The sequence below is a fragment of the Aulonocara stuartgranti genome (assembly GCF_965226115.1).
Source record: "Aulonocara stuartgranti genome assembly, chromosome: 13".
NCBI classification, from domain to species: Eukaryota; Metazoa; Chordata; class Actinopteri; order Cichliformes; family Cichlidae; genus Aulonocara; species Aulonocara stuartgranti.
The window spans coordinates 16,306,871-16,332,298 of NC_138949.1; the positions used below are offsets into that span (position 1 = coordinate 16,306,871).

General features: G+C 46.5%; 3 protein-coding genes across 8 annotated transcripts in view; 1 reads left to right on the plus strand and 2 right to left on the minus strand.

Annotated features, from left to right (window-relative positions):
* The window catches only part of hcrtr2 (hypocretin (orexin) receptor 2), a 38,335-nt gene extending 13,806 nt beyond the window's left edge, over positions 1 to 24,529 (minus strand). For 2 of the 3 annotated variants that reach the window (XM_082556362.1, XM_082556361.1), the window contains exon 1: positions 24,098 to 24,529. In XM_082556362.1, the coding sequence (XP_082412488.1) occupies positions 24,098 to 24,314 (217 nt within the window). In that variant the 5' untranslated portion in view covers positions 24,315 to 24,529. Of the gene's footprint in view, positions 1 to 16,862; positions 17,114 to 24,097 lie in introns of those variants that run through there. The other variant, XM_082556363.1, reaches the window with a different exon arrangement.
* LOC309720677 (uncharacterized protein) overlaps positions 1 to 25,428 on the minus strand; it is a 97,514-nt gene that overhangs the window by 32,193 nt on the left and 39,893 nt on the right. The window lies entirely within an intron of this gene.
* LOC309720995 (uncharacterized protein) lies at positions 5,681 to 6,828 on the plus strand. The gene is made up of 2 exons (XM_082558303.1): positions 5,681 to 6,119; positions 6,282 to 6,828. The coding sequence occupies exons 1-2, from the start codon at positions 5,886 to 5,888 to the stop codon at positions 6,552 to 6,554; spliced, it is 507 nt and encodes a 168-aa protein (XP_082414429.1). The 5' UTR covers positions 5,681 to 5,885; the 3' UTR covers positions 6,555 to 6,828.

The following is a 25,428-nucleotide window of genomic DNA, read 5'->3' on the forward strand; positions in this document are numbered from 1 at the left end:
CTCTCCGTTTTGATAGATTCAGGGGCGGAACAGAATTTTATTGACTCTGAGTTAGCAGACCGCCTTCAGCTAGGGCAGGAACCTCTTCCCCCACACTTTGCATGTCACTGCTTTGTCCGGCCAGCGCCTACCTGACATTACTCACGTCACTGAGCCCGTTATTCTTACTCTGTCTGGCAACCATACTGAGGAAATATGTTTTTTTTTGTGTTTAAGGCCACTCGGACGCCGCTCGTTCTCGGGCACCCCTGGCTTCGTCAACACAACCCGTGCATTAATTGGCTTACGGGACGCATTACGGGGTGGGGAGAGGAATGCCATATGACCTGCCTTAAATCCGCCTCACCGCCTCACACACCAGCCTCCCTCGTCAAGTCGACCGCGCCCTCCGATTTGTCCGGAGTGCCCCCTGTTTATCATGATCTCGCCGAAGTGTTTCGCAAGGACCGGGCCCAGTCGTTGCCTTCTCACCGACCGTACGATTGCGCTATCGACTTACTCCCTGGCGCGCCATTGCCTACTAGCCGTCTCTACAGCATCTCTCTACCGGAGCGAGAGGCTATGGAGTCATACATCTCAGAGTCCCTCGCCGCCGGCTTGATCCGCGCATCCTCATCGCCCGTAGCAGCAGGGTTTTTCTTCGTCGAGAAAAAAGACAAGTCTCTCCGCCCGTGCATCGACTACCGTGGATTAAATAACATAACCATCAAAAACAAATATCCACTCCCACTTCTGACCTCTGCTTTTGAGCTGCTCCAGGGGGCGACAGTTTTCAGCAAATTGGACTTGAGGAGCGCATATCACTTAGTTCGGATCCGAGAGGGCGACGAGTGGAAGACCGCCTTCAATACTCACCTTGGACACTTTGAATACTTGGTTATGCCGTTCGGCCTCTCTAATGCTCCTGCAGTTTTTCAAGCACTCGTTAATGATGTTTTGAGGGATTTCATCAACAGGTTCGTCTTCGTCTACCTCGACGACATCCTGATCTTCTCCAAATCACTGTCAGAGCATGAGATCCACGTCAGACAGGTCCTGCAACGCCTGCTGGAAAATCGGTTGTTCGTAAAAGGTGAGAAATGTGTCTTCCACGTGTCCACAGTTGCCTTCTTAGGCTACGTCATCGAGCAGGGAGACCTACGTCCTGACCCAGCTAAGGTGAAAGCCGTGGTGGAGTGGCCTGAACCCCCCAACCGACGGCAGCTGCAGCGGTTCCTCGGCTTCGCTAACTTCTATAGGAGGTTCATCCGGGACTATAGCAAGGTAGCTCTGCCTTTAACACAATTGACCTCTCCCAAGGTTCCTTTTCAGTGGAACGATGCTGCCCAATCAGCCTTCCTGGAGCTGAAAGAGCAATTCGCCTCAGCACCCATTCTGGTCCAGCCCGACCTAACCCTGCAGTTTGTGGTGGAGGTGGACGCATCCGACACGGGAGTAGGAGCGGTCCTCTCGCAACAGAGGGATGGTAAGCTCCACCCGTGTGCCTTTTTCTCCCGTCGTCTCACCCCCGCAGAACGCAACTACGACATTGGCGATCGGGAACTTCTTGCCATCAAGCTCGCCTTGGAGGAGTGGAGGCACTGGCTGGAGGGCACTGCCCAACCGTTCATCGTTTGGACAGACCATAGGAATCTGGCATATCTGCAAACCGCAAAGAGGCTTAACGCCAGACAAGCAAGGTGGGCTCTGTTTTTTACGCGGTTCCACTTTTCAATCACTTACAGGCCAGGATCCCGCAACGTCAAGCCGGACGCCCTGTCTCGACAGTTCTCCACCTCCGAAGACCCGGCGGACCCTGCTCCCATCCTCCCGGCCACCTGTGTGGTGGGGGCTGTCTCCTGGGAGATCGAGTCGGCCATTCGCGAGGCTCAGAGAGCCGAACCGGATCCAGGAGGCGGCCCTGCGGGGCGCCTGTTCGTTCCCCAACCTGTCAGGTCTCAGGTATTACAGTGGGCACACACAGCCCGTTTCTCCTGTCACCCAGGAATACACCGCACAATTACTTTCCTGCAGCGCTACTTTTGGTGGCCCACCCTGAGCCGGGACGCCAAAGAATACGTCTCCGCGTGTACAACCTGCGCTCGAAACAAGACCCCAAACCAGCCACCCTCGGGTCCGCTTCATCCCTTACCCACGCCTACCAGACCATGGTCCCATGTTTCTCTGGATTTTGTGACCGGCCTCCCGCCATCTGCAGGTAATACGGTCATACTCACGATCATTGACCGCTTTTCTAAGGCGGCTCACTTTGTTGCTCTGCCCAAGCTGCCTACAGCATTGGAGACTGCTCGCCTGCTCACCACCCATGTCTTTCGCCTGCACGGCATTCCAGATGACATACAAATACAAATACAAAATGGCAAAATGGCGCCGGTGAGGTCGGCTGCCGTGCTGGATGCTCTGCCCTAACTTCTCCACTTTTTGCAGTTTTTCGTCACTTTTTGCTATATCTGCGATAATCTTGCATGGGCATCATGCAAAACACACAAAACACACAAAAAAAAGTAGAGACACTTTGGTTTCTATTGGTCTGCAGTACACGAACATTTCACCATGTTTAACTCCGGACCCAACCTGGCCAAAGGAGATCCTGAGAGAGAACAAAGGACGCGACCCTAAGCGACGGCCTCGAGGTAAAAGAGCCAGCATCAGGAACAGGCTACGGGCTCGCGCACACCGCGCACCCATGCCCAGTATCCTGCTAGCCAATATTCAATCCATCGAGAACAAGCTTGATGACCTCAGAGCCAGAATCAAGTTCCAGAGAGACATTCGGGACTGCAACCTCCTCTGCTTCACCGAGACTTGGCTGAACCCAGCGATACCAGACCACGCCGTGCAGCCGACGGGGTTCTTTTCGGTTTACCGCATGGACAGGACAATGGAGTCGGGGAAGAAAAGAGGTGGTGGAGTGTGTTTGATGGTGAACAACAGATGGTGCGACAGCACAAACATCTCCCCACTCACACGCTCTTGCTCGCCCAATCTGGAGCTTTTGATCGTTAAGTGTCGCCCTTTCTATCTCCCTCGGGAATTCACTGCGGTCATTGCCTGCACTGTTTACATTCCGCCTCACGCGGACTCGGACACTGCCTTATGTGAGCTACATGAGGCTCTCACACTCAACAAACACTTCACCGAGATGCCGCACTCATTGTTATGGGAGATTTTAACAGAGTGAATCTCAAACGGACATTTCACAACCTTCACCAGCACATCAACTGCCCCACCCGGGGCACGAGGACATTAGACCACTGCTACACCCCGTTCAAGAACTGTTACAAGGCTCAACCCCTGCCGGCATTTGGAAAATCGGACCATTCCGCCATCTTCCTCATACCTGCTTACAAACAAAGGCTAAAGCAGCAACCACCAATCAGGAGGGAGGTCGCTCGCTGGACGGACCAATCGGTAGCCGCGCTGCAGGACGCACTGGATGACGCAGACTGGGACATGTTTCGGCGCAGCTCTGATGACATCAACATGTTTACGGAAGCGGTTGTGGGATTTATCGGGAAACTAGCGGACGACACAGCAGAAAGAACTATCATCCGAACGTTTCCCAACCAGAAGCCGTGGGTGGATAAAAACATCCGCGACGCTCTGAGATCACGCACCGCTGCCTACAATGAAGGGCTTGTCTCCGGTAATATGGACCTATACAAGGCTGCGTCCTACAACGTGCGCAGCGCGGTCCGAAAGGCAAAGCGGAGCTACGGGGAAAAACTAGAGTCACAGCTACGACAGTGCGACTCTAGGAGCCTGTGGAAAGGACTGCGGACTATAACGGACTATAAACGACCAGCTTCTTCAATGATGAATGCCGATGCTTCACTGGCTGATGAGCTGAACACGTTTTATGCTCGCTTCGACGCCGCAGCAATTAAAACAACAAACGGCTGCGCGCGCTCGGAGTGCACCAGTGAAGAAAATGCATTCGTCATCACAGAGCATGCCGTGAGGAACACCTTCAGGAGGGTGAACACCAGGAAGGCAGCAGGACCAGATGCAATCCCTGGCCGGGTCCTTAGAGCCTGCGCTGATCAACTAGCACCGGTGTTCACGGAGATCTTCAACCTCTCCCTGGCCCAAGCTGTGGTTCCCACGTGCTTCAAACAGTCCATTATTGTCCCTGTTCCAAAGAAACAACAGCCCGCTTGCCACAATGACTACCGTCCAGTAGCACTGACTTCAATTGTGATGAAGTGTTTTGAAAGACTGATGAGAGATCACATCACTTCTTCACTTCCTCCCACCATCGACTCACTTCAGTTTGCTTACCGGACTAATCGTTCCACAGACGATGCCATATCTCACCTGCTCCACACATCCCTGAGTCACCTGGACACTGGCAAAGGGAATTATGTTAGGATGCTGTTCGTGGACTACAGTTCAGCATTCAACACAATTCCCTCTAAGCTTTTCACCAAGTTGACGGATCTAGGACTCAGCTCATCACTGTGTCAGTGGATCCTCAACTTCCTCACAGACAGACCCCAATCATTGAGGGTAGGAAAACAAGTCTCCCCCTCCATCTCACTCAGCACTGGAGTGCCTCAGGGCTGTGTTTTAAGCCCCCTGCTGTACTCACTGTACACTTATGACTGTGTAGCCACATCCGACACCACCTCCATTGTCAAGTTTGCTGACGACACTGCTGTTGTGGGCCTGATCTCCGACAACATCGAGACGGCCTACCTGGAGGAGATTAGGAACCTGGAGACCTGGTGCCAGGAGAATAACCTCCTCCTAAACGTCAGCAAGACTAAGGAGCTGATCGTGGACTTCACTACAAAGCAGGCGAGGAATTACAAACCCCTCATCATCAGTGGCACGCCAGTGGAGAGAGTGGACAGTTTCCGATACCTGGGTGTCCACATCACTCAGGACCTGTCATGGTCCTGTCACATCAACACCCTGGTTAAGAAAGCCCGTCAGCGTCTCTTCTTCCTCAGAAGACTTAGAGACTTCCATCTGCCACTGAAGGTGCTCAAGAACTTCTACTCCTGCACCATCGAGAGTGTCCTGACGTCAAACATCTGCACCTGGTTTGGGAACAGCACCAAGCAGGACAGACGAGATCTGCAAAGGGTGGTGCGCTCGGCAGAACGCATCATTCAATCAGAGCTCCCTGACCTGCTGTCCATCTACACCAAGCGGTGCAAGTCCAAAGCTAGGAAGATTATGATGGACCTCTCCCATCCCAACAATGGACTCTTCTCACTGTTGAGGTCTGGGAAGCGCTTCCGCTCCCTTAAGGCCAAAACAGAGAGAATGAGGAGGAGCTTCTTCCCCCAGGCTATTCGGGCCCTGAACCAGGTGTAGGACTGGACTCTCCCAAACACGTCACTATAAGACTGGACTCTCACACACGTCACCACACGCACCACCACACATTTCCTATAATCCTATAATTCCTATAATTTATAATCCTTATCTTTATAATCTCTTCTGCTATTTGCACATTCTTTACTGTAAATTCCTAAGTTAATTTGTAAATTTTTGTAGTAAATTGTAAATATTGTAAAACTTTTCTTCTGTCATTTAATGGTCGGGCATTGTACAGCTACAAGCATTTCACCCCCATGTCATACTGTGTATGGTTGTGTGTGTGTGACAAATAAAATTTGAATTTGAATTTGAATTTGAAATTTGAATTTGACATCGTGTCTGACCGGGGTCCTCAATTCACGTCCCGTGTGTGGAGGGAGTTCTGCACCTCATTGGGATCTAAGGTCAGTCTCTCCTCTGGTTATCATCCGCAGAGCAATGGCCAGTCCGAACGGGCGAACCAGGAGTTGGAGGCGGCCCTGCGCTGCGTCGTCTCTTCCAACCAGGCCGTCTGGAGCGAGGAACTGCCCTGGATCGAGTACGCCCACAACAGCATGACCTCCTCCGCCACGGGCCGGTCCCCTTTCGAAGCTTCTCTGGGGTTCCAGCCACCTCTTTTTCCCTCCATCGAAGGCGAACACTCTGTGCCATCCGTCCGGGCGCATCTGCGTAGGTGTCGTCGGGTGTGGAAGGCCACCCGGGCTGCGTTGTTACGCACCAAGGACCGCAACAAACGCTTCGCTGACCGCCGCCGGTCCTCCGCTCCCGCCTATACTGTTGGGCAGAAGGTATGGCTTTCCACACGCTTCGTTCCCATCCGGGCGGAATCCAGGAAGCTCTCTCCTGCCTATATCGGCCCGTTCGAGATCTCGGCTTTGGTTAACCCTGTGTCTGTTAAGCTCAAGCTGCCTCGCAACATGAAGATACACGATGTCTTCCATGTGTCTCAGGTTAAACCTCTCCGGTCCAGTCCTCTGTGCCCGCCTTCCAGGCCCCCTCCTCCCCCCCGGCTCGTGGACGGTCTGCCGGCTTACTCGATCACCCGTATCATGGATTCTCGGCGGCGGGGGCGTGGCTTCCAGTACCTGGTGGATTGGGAGGGCTATGGCTTGGAGGAGCGGTCCTGGGTCCCTCGGGCGGCCATCCTGGACCGGCGCATGCTGCGGGCGTTCCATCGTCTGCATCCGGATAAGCCTGGTGGGTCGCCGGGGGGCTCCCGTTGAGGGGGGGGTACTGTCATGGTCCCTGTGCCTCACCAGCTGATTCTGTATTAGGCAACATGTTTTCTCTCTCTCTCTCTCTCTCTCTCCTGCCGGGGCGATGCTCATTATGGGCTCCCGCCCCTGGCCCACGCACCTGCTGCCGATCGGGATAATCACAAGGCCGATTTAAGACAGCAGCACTGTGTCACTCGTCGCTGGATCGTTGAGTTATCAGCGTCAGTCGCTCAGTAGATTGTAAATAAGGATCTGTGAGTTCGTTCCGTCTGTTCGCCTCTAACTATAATCTCTGTGTACAGATCTATCCCAGACCTTTCCCTGCCTGCCTGTCAACCCGTGGACGAGTGAGTGGATGGTGTTTCCCCAGTGTGGGGAGTGAAGAGAGAGAGCCTTTGGAGGACGTCAGATTCCCGTCTTTTCCCTCACATACCCCGGAACCCTGGACCCCCCCCCCTCCCCTCCCTCCAGCACTTTGTAAATAGCATCACCTGGTGTCGTTGTGTAAATAAAATCTGTAAATCCTGTAAGGAGTCCCGGTCTGCGCCTGAGTCCGTTAACTGAAACCTGACAGACAGATATGTTGATTTAGGTCATCTATGAATAATTTCTAATCAAAATTGAGATACCTTTTGCACAACACAGCTCTGTTGGCATTTAAGCTTCAGTAGCCAATGTTATTTTTCATATTGTATCAAATGAGTTCTGAAAATGCTGTTTATCCACTTGATTTCACTGAAGAGCTTTTTGTGTATATCGATCAAGAACCTTATGTGTAAAGTCAAGTGATGCACATGAATACGTGACTGGTTTTTCAGTATCAGGAGTCCTAATACATGAAAAAAAAATTACATCACATTAATGTACAATGTCAGTTAACTGTTGGCTCTAAGATGGCAGCATCCTTTTCTCTCTTTCTCTCTAAGTGACAGCAAGTTTTGAACAAGCTAAGCGAATATATGATGGCTGTTCTGAAGCACTTTGATCTTCAGAATAAACGGTTGAACGTAGGCTGTGTCAGAGTGAAATGGTATATAAGCACTCGACTGGCAGAGTCTGCACAGGCATGTGAATGCTAACCTGCAAGGAATGAAGGCATCTGAGTTCAGCACTGCTCACTTGAGCCATACTAGAAAGAAACTGTCACGCATCTCAGCACCATTTGAAATATGACTTGATTATCCTAGAATGTGATGTGGTTCAGATCTTGCAAGCATCTAAAAATCTTTGTCCATAAAGCTGTGCTATCAGAGTTTTTTTTCTCAATTTAATTAACATTTAGACTAAAAACTACGAACTTTCAGTAAGTTCTTAAAAATTACTTGCTTAGATCCAAAGATTTTCACAAACAAACGAGATGCTAGATGGGAAAGGGAATTCGAGCTGCATCAAACACTGAATCACTGCAATCAACAAGTAACAAAAGACTGACATTTTGACACAGAATAGGGGTCACCACCTCTGCCATTTAACGCTCACGCTCACAGACAGAGCCAATGATGCTGACCTGTTGTGCATACAAGTGAGATCTGAACTCAGAAAAGACTTTAAGCACCCGTCAACACACTGGTGATACTTTATGTGCCCAAAATGTAAAGACAACATGCTAAAATCAAGAAACAGATTGCAGAGACTAAGATATTAAAGTAAAAAAAAAAAACCCAAAAAGCTATATTGAGATGAAGAGATGAAGATCATCTGATGACACCAAGGTTTTTTAAGTGTGCTGGAATGATTTAGAACAGCACCTTCCTTCGTGAAGGATAATTTAATCTGATCAGCAGGTTGATGCATATTTGATTGTGTGCTGCAGCGTGATGTTGCTTGCATTGATAGCAAGGTGACACTTGCACAGTAATGACAAAATAATGACATCCGTCAGCCCCGTTTTTCTTCTCACCTGGTTGTGCATTTACGGTGCAAAGTAAATATAGCTGCAGTCATGGCACTTGGTACAAGTAAGCATAAACCAAATTTTTAAAGGAAGATCATTTAAAATGCAGCTTTTCAAACAGTTTGACAAATATCACCAAACACACAAAGTTTTCCGTACACTTTGACACAAACTCTGTCTGCTAGCTTCATAAATACACAGTTGTTATATTTTCCAGGGAGAGAAAAAAAGATGCAAGAAAGTTTGAGAGATTTTCATAGGTACGGACTGCTCAATTATGCCCTTAGTGATGGCTTAATACATTTTTATTTGAGCAGCTTTGAGAGCAAATCATCAGAAGTTTCACTGGCAATACTAAATGCTCTGACTACACTAACATTGTTATTTAAATACTATATCAGGCAGTTTGACGTACTGTTGTAAGGTTTACAGTAATGGTGCAGGGCAGGCTGTGGCGTTCAATGTTAGATTACATCAAGGCTAGAAAACATCCGCTTATGTTTAAAGTGATGATGCTGAATAGATTCACTTACTGAATTCCACTTTTCATACTACCTTATGTCTAGAGGTTAGAAATCAGCCATGATAGCTTGTGAAACATCTGCTCACATTTTGTTGATTTCAGTTAAATCCAAAAACAGGAGTGAGTATCGGGGAAGCAGCTGACGTGATACAAATTGTGATTGAGTAAGCTGATTGCTTACTGGTTTCTGAAGTCAGGCTTTAAAGGTAAATGACTGCATTTTACCTGCTGTCATACTGTCTCTTACTGTTTTTGGAGCCAGAAGTGAACTACAAATAAAGAAACTGCAATTTTCAGTGCCAACTCTGATGACAAGTCCAATTTTTATTTCTTTATAAAAAGTATGATTAATAGATCATTTTTAGAACTTTGCTTACACTGAAATGTCTGTTTATGGCCACGATAGAAGACTAACATTCAATATCATAATTTTTAAGAAAATGTTGACAGATTACAGGCCTTCTTATTACTCTCTGGTCTAAACCCAAAATAAAATGCTAAAATCAGTTTAAAATTATATGCAGTATCTCCCACTTTATCTGTAATGTTTTGTAAATGAAATATTTGAACAATTACTGTTACTGAAATTACTGCACCACAAAATAAGAGTTTAAAAATGAAGAAATGGAAGATCCTACAGTTTTAGTGTTTACATTGTGTCACGGTCCGGGGCAGCGGCCGTGTGGAGAGCGGAAGGAGGACTCAAAACGCAGCACTTATTCAGGTGTGAGGGTGATTTATTGATAATATCCAATATAAAGTGGGGATGGTAAAACAGAACTAAGGATGAACTAACTGGGAGAAACTACACAAAGAAATAGCAAACCTGAGCATGAAGGGAGAACAGCAGGGAGAGCACGCAGGGGATTACACCAGGTATGAACACAGACGACGCGACGAGGAGCAGAGGAAATCACACACTATAAGTACACAGAGAGACACTGGGAAATCACACACAGGTGGGGGAAACAGCTGGACCTGATTAACCTGACGAGACAGGGGAACACTAACACCAGGGACCAACAGAGGGAGCACAAACCCAGAACCCAGTGTCTAAAATCCCAAACACAAACCATCCCAAAACAGCCATGAATAATAATGAAAGTAATAACAATAAAGAACATAAACATAAAGTCACTGAGTCATGGTCGCAGGACCATGACAGTACCCCCCCCTCAAGGGCTGGCCCCTGACAGCCACAGAAACACACCACCAGATCCGGGCGGGCGGCAGGGGGCCCAGGACGGAGGGACCGGGCCAAGACCAAAGACGGAGGCCCCAGAGTCCCAAACAAATGTTCACAAAAAAAAAACCTCACAGGGGAGCAGAGTCCAAAACACAGTTCAGGCGGCCGGCCACGAAGAAGGCCGTGGCGGCGCGTAAAGAGTTCGGGAGGCCGTCCGCGAAGAAGGCCGTGACGGCGCGCAAAAAGTTCAGGGGGCCGACCGTGCGGAAGGCAACGGCGGCCGCTCAGGCGAAGAGGGTCCAGGGGCCGGCCGTGCGGAAGGCAACGGCGGCCGCTCAGGCGAAGAGGGTCCGGGGGCCGGCCGTGCGGAAGGCAACGGCGGCCGCTCAGGCGAAGAGGGTCCGGGGGCCGGCCGTGCGGAAGGCAACGGCAGCCGCTCAGGCGATGGCGGTCCGGGGGCCGGCTGTGCGGAAGGCAACGGCGGCCAGTCAGGCGACGGCGCCCGGCCAGTAGTCTAGCCAGCGGTCTAGAAAACGGCCGTTTAGCTCCAGACCCAAACGAGGCTGGGCCAGGCGAGGCTGAAGGCACAGAAGCCGGGGCCGCAGCGGGCGAAGATGCTGAAGACGCTGCTGCAGGCGATGGTACAGATGCTGAAGACGCTGCTGCAGGCGATGGTGCGGATGCTGAAGACGCTGCTGCAGGCGATGATGCAGACACGAAGGCTGGACCAGACGAAGATGCAGACACGAAGGCTGGACCAGACGAGGATGCAGACACGAAAGCTGGGCCGGGCGAGGACGAAGCTGTACCGAAGCCGGGCCGGGCGAGGCTGAAGCAGAAGCTGAAGCTGGACCGGGCAAGGATGAAGCTGGACCGTGCGAGGATGAAGCTGGACCGGGCGAGGATGAAGCCGGACCAGGCGTGGATGAAGCCGGACCAGGCGTGGATGAAGCCGGACCAGGCGAAGCTGACGCTGGAGCTGAAGCTGGGCCAGGCGAGGATGAAGCTGAAGCTGGGCCAGGCGAGGATGAAGCTGAAGCTGGACCAGGCGAGGATGAAGCTGAAACCGGGCCAGGCGTGGATGAAACCGGACCAGGCGAGGATGAAGCTGAAACCGGGCCAGGCGAGGATGAAGCTGAAACCGGGCCAGGCGAGGATGAAACCGGGCCAGACGTGGATGAAGCTGGACCAGGCGAGGATGAAGCTGAAACCGGACCAGGCGTGGATGAAACTGAAGCCGGACCAGGCGTGGATGAAGCCGGACCAGGCGTGGATGAAGCCGGACCAGGCGTGGATGAAGCCGGGCCAGGCGTGGATGAAGCCGGGCCAGGCGAGGCTGTGTCCTCAGGCTGAGGCGTGGTAGTAGCAGGTGGTAGCGCTGCAGGTGGTGGTACTGCAGGAGGCGGCGCTGCAGCCACGGGTGGAGAAGCAGCCACAGGTGGAGAAGCAGCCACAGGAGGCCGGACGGGCTCCTCGGGCCCCCCAGCCGACGTGGCAGCCGGTGTGGCATGAGGCCGGACGGGCTCCTCGGGCCCCCCAGCAGGCGAAGCAGGAGGCTGGACGGGCTCCTCGGGCCCCCCAGCCAGCGAAAACAGCCGCAGAACCAGCGGGCACACACAAAACAAAACTAGGAGGCACGTGGGCCTCTGGCACACACGAAACAAAACTAGGAGGCACGTGGGCCTCTGGCGCACGTGAAACAAAACCAGTAGGCACGTGGGCCTCTGGCGCACGTGAAACAAAACCAGTAGGCACGTGGGCCTCTGGCGCACGTGAAACAAAACCAGTAGGCACGTGGGCCTCTGGCGCACGTACGGAGGGCTGCAGCTGCGCAGAGCACTGACCCTGCTCAGGCAGTGACAGCCCGGTGCAGTTCACAGCTGGCATCTTGGCCTCCAGGGGTCCAGAGTAAGCTGAGGGCAGTAACCCAGCCTCTGGGGAAGCCCCGGAGTGAGCAACAGTTTCTAATGTTGCCAGCTTTTGAGGAACAGGTCCGTTGTAAAACAGTTCATCTCCCTGCTTAGAAACAGCGGTGGAAAAACAGTGCGAAAATTGTGGCTCAGCCATTACCGGAACTGTGGGCTGTAGCGATGCTAGCGGTGGTGGTGGCTGAGTGGCTAACTGGAGCGGCGGCAGAACGGGTAATTGAGCCCTTAGGGAGGCTAACGGTTGAGCCACAGACCTGGGAGCTTGTGCCTGGACACAGAACTGAGCCGGAGAATGGTGATAAAGTCCTGGCTCAGAAGGAGCGGCAGAGAAACAGTCTCTCGGTTTTACAGAGGGTTTGTAGACGCCCACTTGCGAAGGATCCGTTACCACGAAGGTAGGTAAGCTATCTACACTGTCTCTCATCCCGCTCTGAATAGCCCCAGAAAACAGAGTCCCGGAATCTGGGGAAGCCAGAACATGTCGCTCACTCACCGCCTCGGGCTGCTCGAAAGTAAAAGCAGACGGGGGGTGAAGTCCGAGGTCCAAAAGGAGGAACTCCCGCTCCCACGAACAAAGCGAGCCCAGAAGCCATGGGAGACCGGTCACCAGACGCTGTAGCCGCCTCTCTATAGCGCGCTGGGACGTGCCACCCGGGTTTTCCAGCCACCGGTCGATGAGCTCCTGTGTGGCATCGATGAGATTTTCCCGTAGCTCCCTGGACGGGTTAAGCGCTGCTGGGTCCATGTTGTGTTCGCGTCGTACTGTCACGGTCCGGGGCAGCGGCCGTGTGGAGAGCGGAAGGAGGACTCAAAACGCAGCACTTATTCAGGTGTGAGGGTGATTTATTGATAATATCCAATATAAAGTGGGGATGGTAAAACAGAACTAAGGATGAACTAACTGGGAGAAACTACACAAAGAAATAGCAAACCTGAGCATGAAGGGAGAACAGCAGGGAGAGCACGCAGGGGATTACACCAGGTATGAACACAGACGACGCGACGAGGAGCAGAGGAAATCACACACTATAAGTACACAGAGAGACACTGGGAAATCACACACAGGTGGGGGAAACAGCTGGACCTGATTAACCTGACTAGACAGGGGAACACTAACACCAGGGACCAACAGAGGGAGCACAAACCCAGAACCCAGTGTCTAAAATCCCAAACACAAACCATCCCAAAACAGCCATGAATAATAATGAAAGTAATAACAATAAAGAACATAAACATAAAGTCACTGAGTCATGGTCGCAGGACCATGACACATTGTGAGGAAGCAAAATGAAATAAAATATTATCTTTTACTATACAGGAGAAATATCCTTGTGAAAATCAATCTATGTTTGTAGTAGTTGCAAATAATCTTCTCATGACCTCTGACAGTAAATTCAGCTTAAATTATATACCTATAGACTCCATTTATTACTTCTAGGCTGACTTATTGTAATTTATTATTATCAGGATGTCCTAAAAACTCCCCAAAAAGCCATCAGCTGTTCCAAAATGCTGCAGTGAGAGTACAGACAGGAACTAAACGGAGAGCCAAATCAATGACGGAACCAATGAAGAGAAGCTATATTGAATTCTCTTCATTGGCTCCTTGTTAAACACAGAATTTAATTTAAAATCCTCTCCCTCACATAGAATATCTTAAATAATCATTCCCCATCTTATCTTAAAGAAATTATCGTACAGTAGCACCCCAAGAGACCACTTAACTCTTGAACTGCAGACTTACTTACTCCTACTCCTAAGACTCTTAGGGTACTTAAAAGTAGAATGGTAGGCAGAGCCTTCTGCTTCCAGGCACCTCTCCTGTGAACCAGCTCCCAGTTTGGATTCAATTAAATACTGAGCACAAAATTAGCTTACAGCAGAGCTCAATCCAGCATTCAAAAGACAATAATAAAGAAACAGTGGGAAAACAAATTTAATTTCATTAAGAGAGTGGGCCTGCTTTACATTTGCTTACAATCAAAACGTCCTTCAAACATCAGACAAAACTCCCCCTGACATCCCCCAGGACCACGACGATAAAAAGAGTCCTAAAGGACCGGGACCTGGTTTGGGATTTGCTGGATTCAAACTAGACTGGAGCCGAGGAGAGGTAAGAAATAAATAAACTACAAACAACAGATCAAAAACAAATCCTAAAACTATTATTTAGTTTAGCTGCAACACAGCAAGGTTACAAGAACTGAGTGTTGTGTTGAGAAGTCTCAGGCTTCCCTTTGATGAGGTTAAACAACAATAACCTGAACTGTGGATTATTTGGGATTCTTTTTATATTTAGAATGAGAACAAATGATCCAGTTGACAGCCCAATTAAGGTTTTTTAAATCAAAATTAACATAGCACTATGATGCTGTGATGCCTAGGAACTATAAAAAGGACTAATGCACATTATACCATAGATTTATAAATATCAATATAACCCAAACAGCTGATAATGTTTGTCCTGAAAACTCCCAGTAACCTACTTGCAGAAACTCACACGTAGATAATAAGTGCATGGAAGCTGAAGCAAAGATAATGAGCGGCTTTAAAAAAAAAAATATTGCTACATATAGCAAGCCAGAATCACTCAGGTGGAACTGGAACCAATGTACTGCTAAAAGCTATTAAGTAATGGACAAGAGGTGATCAGAAAAACACTCGAGCTGGATAATATTTCCTTGTTTCAGCTGGATAGCTGTGCATACGATTATTGAGTTGAATTGTTGCAGGCTCTGTGTGGTAATTAGTTAGTTAGTTCAAACAGTTTCTACTGTTGTTATAGTAAAAAAAATAGTATGGAGGACTGCTTCTTTTTTTTAAAAGAGCTTGTGATCAATTATTCTTAAACAAAAAAGACATAAATGTCAAATAGTCCTGTAAAATTTAACATGCATGTTTAAATTCTTGTTTGAACTTTCGCCAAGCATTTACTGATTAGAGCATCACACAGGAGATAGTACTGTTTCACAGGACATTTGCTGCTCTACTTTTTATATAACAGTATGATTTATTATACAAGTACACAGATTTGTGTGGTTCAAGTTAATGTATAAAATATGCTGATTGATTTTCCAAAGAAGGTTATCTCTTTAGTCAGCAAGTCAGATCTGAGATGTTGGCGCGCGCGCGCACACACACACACACGCACACACACACACATATTTATACAGCACTTTTATTCTTTGTCTAACATTTACACACACACACACACACACACACTGCAGTGGATCAGCATCAAGGGAAATTTGGGTTTCAGCATCTTGCCCAAGGATCCTTCAACATGCATTCTACAGGATCTGGGGATTGAATCACCGACCTTCCGATTAGTAGACGACCCACTCTACCTCCCACGGCCACCCCTGCAGCTGCCTGTGGGTGTCTTCCACAGCAGCAGATGTGCATGCCTACTTCAAAGATCTCTCCTCTCAATGCAGTCATAATAAGTTTACATATAAGTTTATCATTAAAGGCAAAAAAAGGGCCCGCATCTGCTTCTGATATACGTTGCTGGCGGATGGCAAATAATATACCCGCTGCCCTTTATAGGGCACATTGCCAAAAAATGAAAACAAGTAGAGTGCGTTTAAAAGAAAATCTAATCTCTAAAAATGTGTTTTCAGCAGACATTTAAAAACAGACTATTGATTTTGTTGACCTAATGAGTGAGGAAGTGCCATTCCAAAGTTTATGCACTAAATGTTAAAAAGCTTCATCATTTGTGGATTTAAAGAAAAAGCGTGGACCAGTTAAGACCAGGGTTGGACTGGGACAAAAATCGGCCTGGGCATTTTGACTAGAGACCCACCAGGTATTACAGGAAAAGCCATAAAGCCTTTGAATGAAAACAGACACTGTTGTGACAGTGATGTACACTGTCTTGTTGGTATATGTATGATTTCTATACATTTTACATCAGATAAAAACTTTGGTTGTCAGATTCAGATAATTATTTATTAAAAGCTAGACATTTTAAATGAGAATAAGAAAGAAAAGTATTTCTTTGTGCCCCCCTTTCCCTGTTAATGCACTACCTGGCCCCTGGGAAAACTTTGCTAGACCCACCCCTGCACAGTTACCAGCTTTCAGCTACTACAGTTCATAACTTCCCTTCAACTCATTCATGTCACCTAAAAGGTAAACCTGTTTCTCCATCACCTGTTCAGCTCTGATGATTCAGTAAGGACATCTCCTGGTTTCATCTTCATGTTTCCCTCTCACCAGATAACCAAACCGATATCAAGACCAGCAGCTTTTACAGCTGTGGCTCCAGCAAACATCAGCTGATAGTAGAAATTAATATTAAATAAATTCTAACAACAGCTGATCAAGCTTAAATGTGCTGCTGTTGTTTAGCGCGACATCCGCTGGTTTCCTCTTTCTGGCGCAAAGTGGGAGACAAACAAACAAGACAGCAATCCCGATCAGCTGATCATTGATCAGTTTCATGATTGAAGTAGCAACAGGCGAGAGAGGGGCAGAGAATGAGAGAAGAAGAGCCAGCTGACAGCGTAACGACACAATAACTTTCTCTGATGGAGGGACCATTCCATTTTTTTTAAGGAGCAGTTGGCAACTCTACTAACTAACCTTATGAATAAAATAAAGTTCACTATCAGTAACATCATAGCACCCACCCAGCTGTATAGAAACTCAGTCATGTTGGCTACTATGCAGTACGAGTTATTGTAACTTACTGTAAAAAATCAGCACAGCGAAAATAAACTCCACCTAAACTTGGTTTATATCTGACCCAGATAGACTGCAGGTCATAACTTCTTACCTGATGTTCAGTTCACCTGACACTCGGACTGCCGCCTCGGGTCTCTCCTCCTCCTGCCTCCCCTTTCCCTCATCCACCTGCTGGCCTCTGTGAAAGCTCCGCCATAGAAACCACCACCAAACAACTGAGTTATTTTTACACATCGGTCAGCATCGGGCCCGCCCACCGATGGCCAGTCCAGCTATGGTAAAAACCAACTGAAGTTTGCAATGAAATAAAGAGACAATTAAAGTGTGATTAACTGGCTGTATCACTAGTTACAGTGGGGCAAAAAAGTATTTAGTCAGCCACCGATTGTGCAAGTTCCCCCACTTAAAATGATGACAGAGGTCAGTAATTTGCACCAGAGGTACACTTCAACTGTGAGAGACCGAATGTGAAAAAAAAATCCACATGGTAGGATTTGTAAAGAATTTATTCGTAAATTAGGGTGGAAAATTAGTATTTGGTCACCTCAAACAAGGAAAATCTCTGGCTCTCACAGACCTGTAACGTCTTCTGTAAGAAGCTTTTCTGTCCCCCACTCGTTACCTGTATGAATGGCACCTGTTTGAACTCATCATCTGTATAAAAGACACCTGTCCACAGCCTCAAACAGTCAGACTCCAAGTCCGCCATGGCCAAGACCAAAGAGCTTTCGAAGGACACCAGGAAAAGTATTGTAGACCTGCACCAGACTGGGAAGAGTGAATCTACAATAGGCAAGCAGCTTGGTGTGAAAAAATCAACTGTGGGAGCAATCATCAGAAAATGGAAGACATACAAGACCACTGATAATCTCCCTCGATCTGGGGCTCCACGCAAGATCTCATCCCGTGGGGTCAAAATGATCATGAGAACGGTGAGCAAAGATCCCAGAACCACACGGGGGGACCTGGTGAATGACCAGCAGACAGCTGGGACCAAAGTAACAAAGGTCACCATCAGTAACACACTACAACGGCAGGGAATCAAATCCCGCAGTGCCAGACGTGTTCCGCTGCTGAAGCCAGTGCATGTCCAGGCCCGTCTGAAGTTTGCCAGAGAGCACATGGATGATACAGCAGAGGATTGGGAGAATGTCATGTGGTCAGATGAAACCAAAGTAGAACTTTTTGGTATAAACTCAACTCGTCGTGTTTGGAGGAAGAAGAATACTGAGTTGCATCCCAAGAACACCATACCTACTGTGAAGCATGGGGGTGGAAACATCATGCTATGGGGCTGTTTTTCTGCCAAGGGGACAGGACGACTGATCCGTGTTAAGGACAGAATGAATGGGGCCATGTATCGTGAGATTTTGAGCCAAAACCTCCTTCCATCAGTGAGAACTTTGAAGATGAAATGAGGCTGGGTCTTCCAACATGACAATGATCCAAAACACACCGCCCGGGCAACAAAGGAGTGGCTCCGTAAGAAGCATTTGAAAGTCCTGGAGTGGCCTAGCCAGTCTCCAGACCTCAACCCCATAGAAAATCTGTGGCGGGAGTTGAAAGTCCGTGTTGCTCGGTGACAGCCCCAAAACATCACTGCTCTCGAGAAGATCTGCATGGAGGAATGGGCCAAAATACCAGCTACTGTGTGTGCAAACCTGGTAAAGACCTATAGTAAACGTTTGACCTCTGTTATTGCCAATAAAGGTTATGTTACAAAGTATTGAGTTGTATTTTTGTTATTGACCAAATGCTTATTTGCCACCCTGATTTACGAATAAATTCTTTACAAATCCTACCATGTGGATTCATGGATTTTTTTTCACATTCTGTCTCTCACAGTTGAAGTGTACCTCTGGTGCAAATTACTGACCTCTGTCATCATTTTAGGTGGGGGAACTTGCACAATCGGTGGCTGACTAAATACTTTTTTGCCCCACTGTACCTACTCTACACTTACTTGATGCTTTGTTAGGAAGACCTTGGTAGTTTTGGAGTTTTAGAGAACGGTCTTATTTCTTCATTGAATACATTTAACAAGGTGATGGAAACATTTCTCAGAGATTTTGGTCATGACATGGTTACATTACAGTTACTGCAGATTCTTTGGCCTCACATCCATGCTGTGAAGAGCTCCTTCCATCATATACCTAAGGCAGTGTTTCCCAACCACTGTGGAGTGGAACATAGGTGTTCTGTGAGAAATGATCAGGTGTGCCTCGGAAGATTATCTGGTTCCACCTGATTGGTACTCTGAGCAATTGACTTTGTGCACGTTAGCATATGCTACTTCCGGTGCGGAAACTCCTGTGGGGAACTTTGTTTCCGGTGTCCTATTCACGCCCTGTTTATGGTCCAAAACAAGTTAAGCAAATGAATGAATCAAGCGGCAATTTACATTTCTATAGATGTCTTGGGCATTTACCCAATATATCTGTAAATGATGTTCATCAACTTGACGATATTTTTTCCCCCGCGCCTCAGAGCAAAAGAGAAAAGGGATTCAAATATTATATTTCTCAGCTGTCCCTCGTTTATCGCGGGTGTTATGTTCTAAAAATAACCAGCGATAGGTGAAATCAAGTAGCCAATTAAATTTTTTGACGGTGCAAAACGTTTCGTGGACATCGTGGACATACAGTACTGCACTTCAGAGTCACACTGCTAGCGATCGATGCAGCAATTCTGTACTGTACATGAGAGACGTCACGGAGGAGATCGTCTGCAGCGATCAGGACGCAGCACACAATGTGACGTAAAAAAAACGTGCAAACTTGCACTAAAAAAATCTGTGAAACAGCGAGTTGAAAGGTGAACCGCGTTATTAGCGAGGGACCACTGTAATTTTGAAGGTAAGTCACAACATACCCTTCGTAAATACTAATGTATAGAAACCCTTACCAACAATCATTCATTTTTTGTGTGGCTTTTTTCACGGTTTGTTAACATGCTGTGTGGGTGTGTACTTGACTAGCTGATATCGACATAACGGAGGAAACATCTGGTTTGACTATTCTTCACCTGTAGTTTGAATGCTGAACATTTGCCTGTTTAAATCATAAGACCAGTCAGTATACAGAGATGTGCTTCTGAATGTGGACGATGTGTCTTCTGCTGCAGTGATGCAGTTCTGTGTTGCTTGTGTTGAGTGATGTAAACAACTGATCGATCTAAACTCTTTAAACGTCAAAATTGATCATTAGATTTTTTATGACACAACAGTGGTGAGTGTTCCCACCTGCTCTTTGTAACTTAACGCGATCTTTCCGTTTTCGAGTTTTGGACATGATTTTGGAGTATATTTTCGCAGTAGCGATTGACCGCAAAGTAAAGCTACCGGAAATGTACAACCCCACATCCGGTCTCAAACCAGGAAGCTAGCATTTTCTCGTGCACAGGGTCAATTAGCGTGAGTAACATGCAGAACAATTACATTCTCTTCCACTAGAGGGCAGTACAACTGCCTGCTCTAATTAAATGGGTTGCCAACTGCCAGTAAAACAGAAGAAGGCAAAGAAGAAAGAACATCGTGTAAAAGCAATAGAAAAATATTTGAAAAGAAAATTAGTCAATCTGACCTGGTTCCTGGAGAAATTCCGACCCATATTAAGACCCTAGCGTGAGTAGTGGTCAGAAGAAGAAAAAACGTGTACTGTGGACAAACTGAGCCAATTCTGCTATACCCGATGTGCAGGTAAAAATGATCAATATGCTTTTTGTGATATTTTTGTTTTGTGTGCCGTGTGATTTTTCTAATGTGAAATATGGTTTTCACATTAGAAAACCATATTTCAGTGAAACACTGCCCTAAGGTGCTCTGTTGGATTGAGCTCGGGTGACTGTGGAGGCCATTTGAGTACAGTGAGCTCACTGTCATGTTTAAGAAACCAGTTTGAGTGGGATTTGAGCTTTGTGGCAATGTACTTTATCCTGCTGGAAGCAGCCATTAAAAGATGGGTATACTGAGGTCATAACAATGCTCAAGAAGGCTGTGGTGTTTAAACTACACTCATAAGGGGACCAAAGCGAGTCACGATAATATCCCTCACACAAGTACAACACCAGTAGCCTGATCCAGTGATTCAAGACAGGATCATGTTGTTTCATGTTGCTCATGCTAAATTCTCACCATACGAATGTTGCAGCAGAAATTATGACTCATCAGAGCAGGCCACATTTTTCCAGTCTTCTATTGTCTAATCTAGATGAGCCTGTGTGAATCACAGCCTCAGTTTCCCATTCTTTGTTGACAGGAGTGGCGTCCAGTGTGGAATTTGGCTGCTGTAGCCCAGCACCAGAATTCAAGGTTTGAGATCTTATGTGTTTAGTGATCCAGTTTGGTATACCTTAGTTCTAAAGAATGGTTATTCGAGTTTATGTTACCTTTCTATCATCTCAAGGCAGTTTGGTCATTTTCCTCTGACCTCTGAATGAATAACGCAACCAGAGGGATGGTTTTCTGCCCAGTAGATCAGCAGTTTCTGAAATATTCAAACCAGTCCTTCTGGCAAAAACAACCATGTGTCACATTCAAAGCCACTTAAATTACCCTTCTTCCCCATTCTGATGCTCAGTTTGAACTTCAGTAGGTCGTCTTGACCGTGTCAACATGAGGAGGAGCGCACTGAGTTGCTGCCATATGTCTGCCTCATTGTATTGTTGTGTTAACAAGAAGTTGAGCAGGGTAAGTAGCCCTAATGCAGGGGTGTCAAATTCAAATACACAGTGGGCCAAAATTCAAAACTGGAACAAAGTTGCGGGCTAACGTTAATATTTATTGAAATATATTTATTCCTCCAGATATGAGAATTAATCTTTTCTTATGGACTCAAACATGTTTCGCTGAAAAACTGAATATGGAACAAGCAAAGCTTAATACTAAAAAAAAAAATATATATATATATATATATATTAGCTGGATAATACCAGTAGGCCAACTCTAATAATAATTTGGTATGGCTTCACGGGCCAAATGTAATTAGGCTGCAGGCCAAATTTGGCCCGTGGGCCAGAGTTTGACACCTATGCCCTAATGTTTCTGATGATCTAATGACAATTGCCCGCCCATTATTAGTTGGAATTTTAGCTAATGTTTCAGTGCCTATGGGGTAAAATGTTGGCATGGGAAGGGGAGAGCCTTGAACACAAAGTGTACACACTGTGTCCAAGGTTTAAAAGCATAATAATGTTGCAAACATTTTAGCAAAAAGCTTCTTGTAGTTACACATCCATCACATACAGAGCAGATTTATTAGTGGTTTCTCTTTACTTTTTACTCCAACTTCAGTCTCTGCCAACTCTCTGAGGGAAATATCTGGTGCTTTAGTTGCTTAATGTTATGCTCGCCAGGTGGTCGCTAACATCGTCAGTGAACAGTGAAGTTAATACAGGCAGCAATTTGATGAATCAAAATTTGTACTTACAGCAGCAGGAAAGAAATGCTAAAGAGGATTACACTGAAAGACCCTCTACGAAAAGGAAGACTAAAGTTTTAAATTGAGTACCTACTGTACAATGTGTGCCTGAATCCATTACAGCAGCAAGGCCATTTACTATGAGAACAAATACTTTCAGCTCTAACAAAAATTCCACTGGATTCCTTTTCCCTTATAGGAATAAAAAATGCAACAGTAAATGCTGATTTTATGATTTTTTTTTCTCTTTACTTCTGTCTATGGAAGAGATTCTCCAGGCAGGGGTGACACCTTTGTTGTCACTTCCTGCTGTTCATAGCAGGTAAAACTGCAGCAAGAGAAAACAGCACACAGTGCAGGAAACAAAGAAAGAGAAGCTGCGATGATTTAAAAGATTTGCGCTGTGCTTCCTCATCTAACACTGACAGTTATAATGAGAACCTGTCATCTCTGGCTTTGAAACTCATGGCCATACTGATTAAACACACACGGACCCCTCCAATGTCCTTAATTGCTCTGTTCGGCAAAGAAATGCAAATTTTGCTCATAAACAAAATGACTAATTTGTTTCCTAAATTACTTCCTGCTCTTGAAGTATTTACTAAAACATTGATTACATCAGCAACCAGGTATTGTTAGTAAACCAGTACTATAAAGCACATATTTTTGTAATCTGAGCTTTAAAAAGCAAATGATAACCCTGCTTATTTCACTTAACATGTTTAATATGAAACTGTTGAACATTAGACTGTGAATAGCTGGCCTGTCTGATTTCTGGAATCGTAACTTATCCACTCATGTATCATTTTCAAAGTGTCTGTTCACTCCATTGTGAGACTAAAAGCATAAAAGGGGAAGTAGACTCTGCACAAGGGTGGAAAGCTGTTTTCTGAAAGCATCTACAAAATTCTCTTGGACAGCATTTCCAGTGGCCCATTTCAAAATGTCATCCACTGTCTGGGGAGTGGGTGTTGCATTAAGGATAATGAAGATGGCAAGAGGGTGAATGCTGTCTTCCTCACTGAAATACCATACAAATTGTTAGATTGATAAATGCTGCCTAAAATGACAGGTAATGTGGCACACCTTCAGCCTTTCAAGCTGGAGTGCAATTCTGCAGTGCGCAGCTGCATCTATGCGGGGGCCCTTTTCCTTGTTACCAAAAAAAAGTCTAAAAATAGCTAGTGGGAACCCTGAGATGAGGCATAGAACACAAGCCTGCACAAAGACAGCTTTCAAAGTTGAAATAGATCAAAGTGCAAGCGGAAAAAGAGCAGGTTATTTTAGTGACTGTGACAATCGAGCTTCAGTAGAGCATAACTAAGACTCCCACACTGACACAAAGAAGGAGGTTCTCAAATGTGTGGTAGCAGCCCGATAAGAAATTTCACAATTAAAAAAAACAGAGCTACAGGTCAGTCTGACTTCTCTTTGCTAAATAGTAAAACTGCCCCTGCTGCTAAACCATTGAGAAAATACACCAGCAACAAAGCAGTCCAATAATGGAATTTCGCAGACAATAGGTCTGCAAAACTTGCAAGTTACGCAAATGCACGGTGTGAAATAATTTATTTTTACTCGATGTATCTTCAAAGAAATCAAAAGGTTACCGATTTTCCAAAATTAACCTCGCTTTCCTGGACTGATTGACGGTTTCTCCTGCTCATTGATGCTTCCACATCAGCAGAGGCGCGACTGCGATTAGTGAACATCACAGAGGGGGGGAATGCGCTTCTAGTTATTGATCGCTCTTGATTTGGATTTTTCTCATACTTCAAGTAATATTTGCGCTGATATTATGGAGAGGTGGGAAAAGTTGCTCGAAGTGTGCTTTTGCTTTATGATTTTTGCAAGTTGTTAAGATGAATGGAGAGAGAGAGAAATGAATGCATTTAAAGGTACGACTCACCAAGCGAGTTCCCAATGAGTGAAACGAAGAATACAATAATGTAAGCCACAATGAGAACCCATTCATACTGCTTGGGGTGTAAATACTCTCTCCAAATGTATCTCAGAAGTTCCTCGTCGTCATCCAAGGTGGGATGCACATGTAACTCCGTGCTGTTGGGTAGATGTCCAGAAGATAAGCACTCCTCGCAGTCCACGTTCCCAGTGATGCCAGACATGCTTCCAGGTGTTTTGTGTGCCCGATGAACTGCAGCTGTTGCTTGTGCGTCTGCAGTGACCGCAGGTTGTTTGAGCACACTGCAAACGCGATTCTAAATGCGCTCCGCACGGACCACTCGTCAGAATGACGCTGGTCTCCCTTCTGTCTCCATTCAAAGCCACTGCAGGGTCAAACACCAACACAGCAGATTGCAGCGAGCAACGAGCTCTGAGCTGCAACCCGAATGCCCACTCGCGTAAAAATAGAGCATTTCTGCGGGGAGGGGTGCATGAACAAGGTTTGGAAATGAATGGGGTGATTTAAAATGCATCAGCTTAATCTGCCTTTAATTCTGTGCGAAATTCAATTACAAGCATATAAAGGAGGGCACATTGGACGGACGGCTTGAGACCAATTCACGGACACGGTTAACCCCCTTAATCCAACAGTGCACTTGTTTTAAACTAATTGGTTTAACTGGGTCCTGTAGTGCTTGAGCAAATTGTTGTGACTGTGTGAAGGTAATGACTGAATGGTGGGACAAGCCTCAGACTGTGTACCAATTTATTGGGGACATGTTTTCGAATTTTATTTAAAAAACAAAACGAAACAATGACAACAATATAAACTGCTGTTTTTATGTCATTAAGACTCCTTTTTTGTATTTATTTAGTCTTATTTCTCTTTGTCATAAGCTGTGAACAGCTCTGGTGTAAACAAATCATAAATCTGAACATCATTTCAGCATCTTGTTTTTTGGGGGCATATACTGCATACTGTCGCTGGGTTTGTTTAGGCAGCTCTTCTGAGCAAAATATGGTGTTATGATGACGGTATGGAAATCATGATTCCATTCAAAATGAATAGACCAGATTAAATCTGCAAGGCAGTCAAAGCACAACTGCACGGACTCCTGCTGAGAAGTTAAAAATGAATTAAATGGTACATTTGAATTAAAGATGTGAATCTCATGGTGGAGCAGTGCTTAACAAGGCTGCCTTACAGGAAGCTTCAGTACCCTTGATAACATAAGACATATACATCAAGTGAGGGTCCTTTAAAAAGCCTCTGTATGAATCCTCTTCCTCATGGTTTATGTTGACATCATAATATATTTGAATTCAGGATTAGGT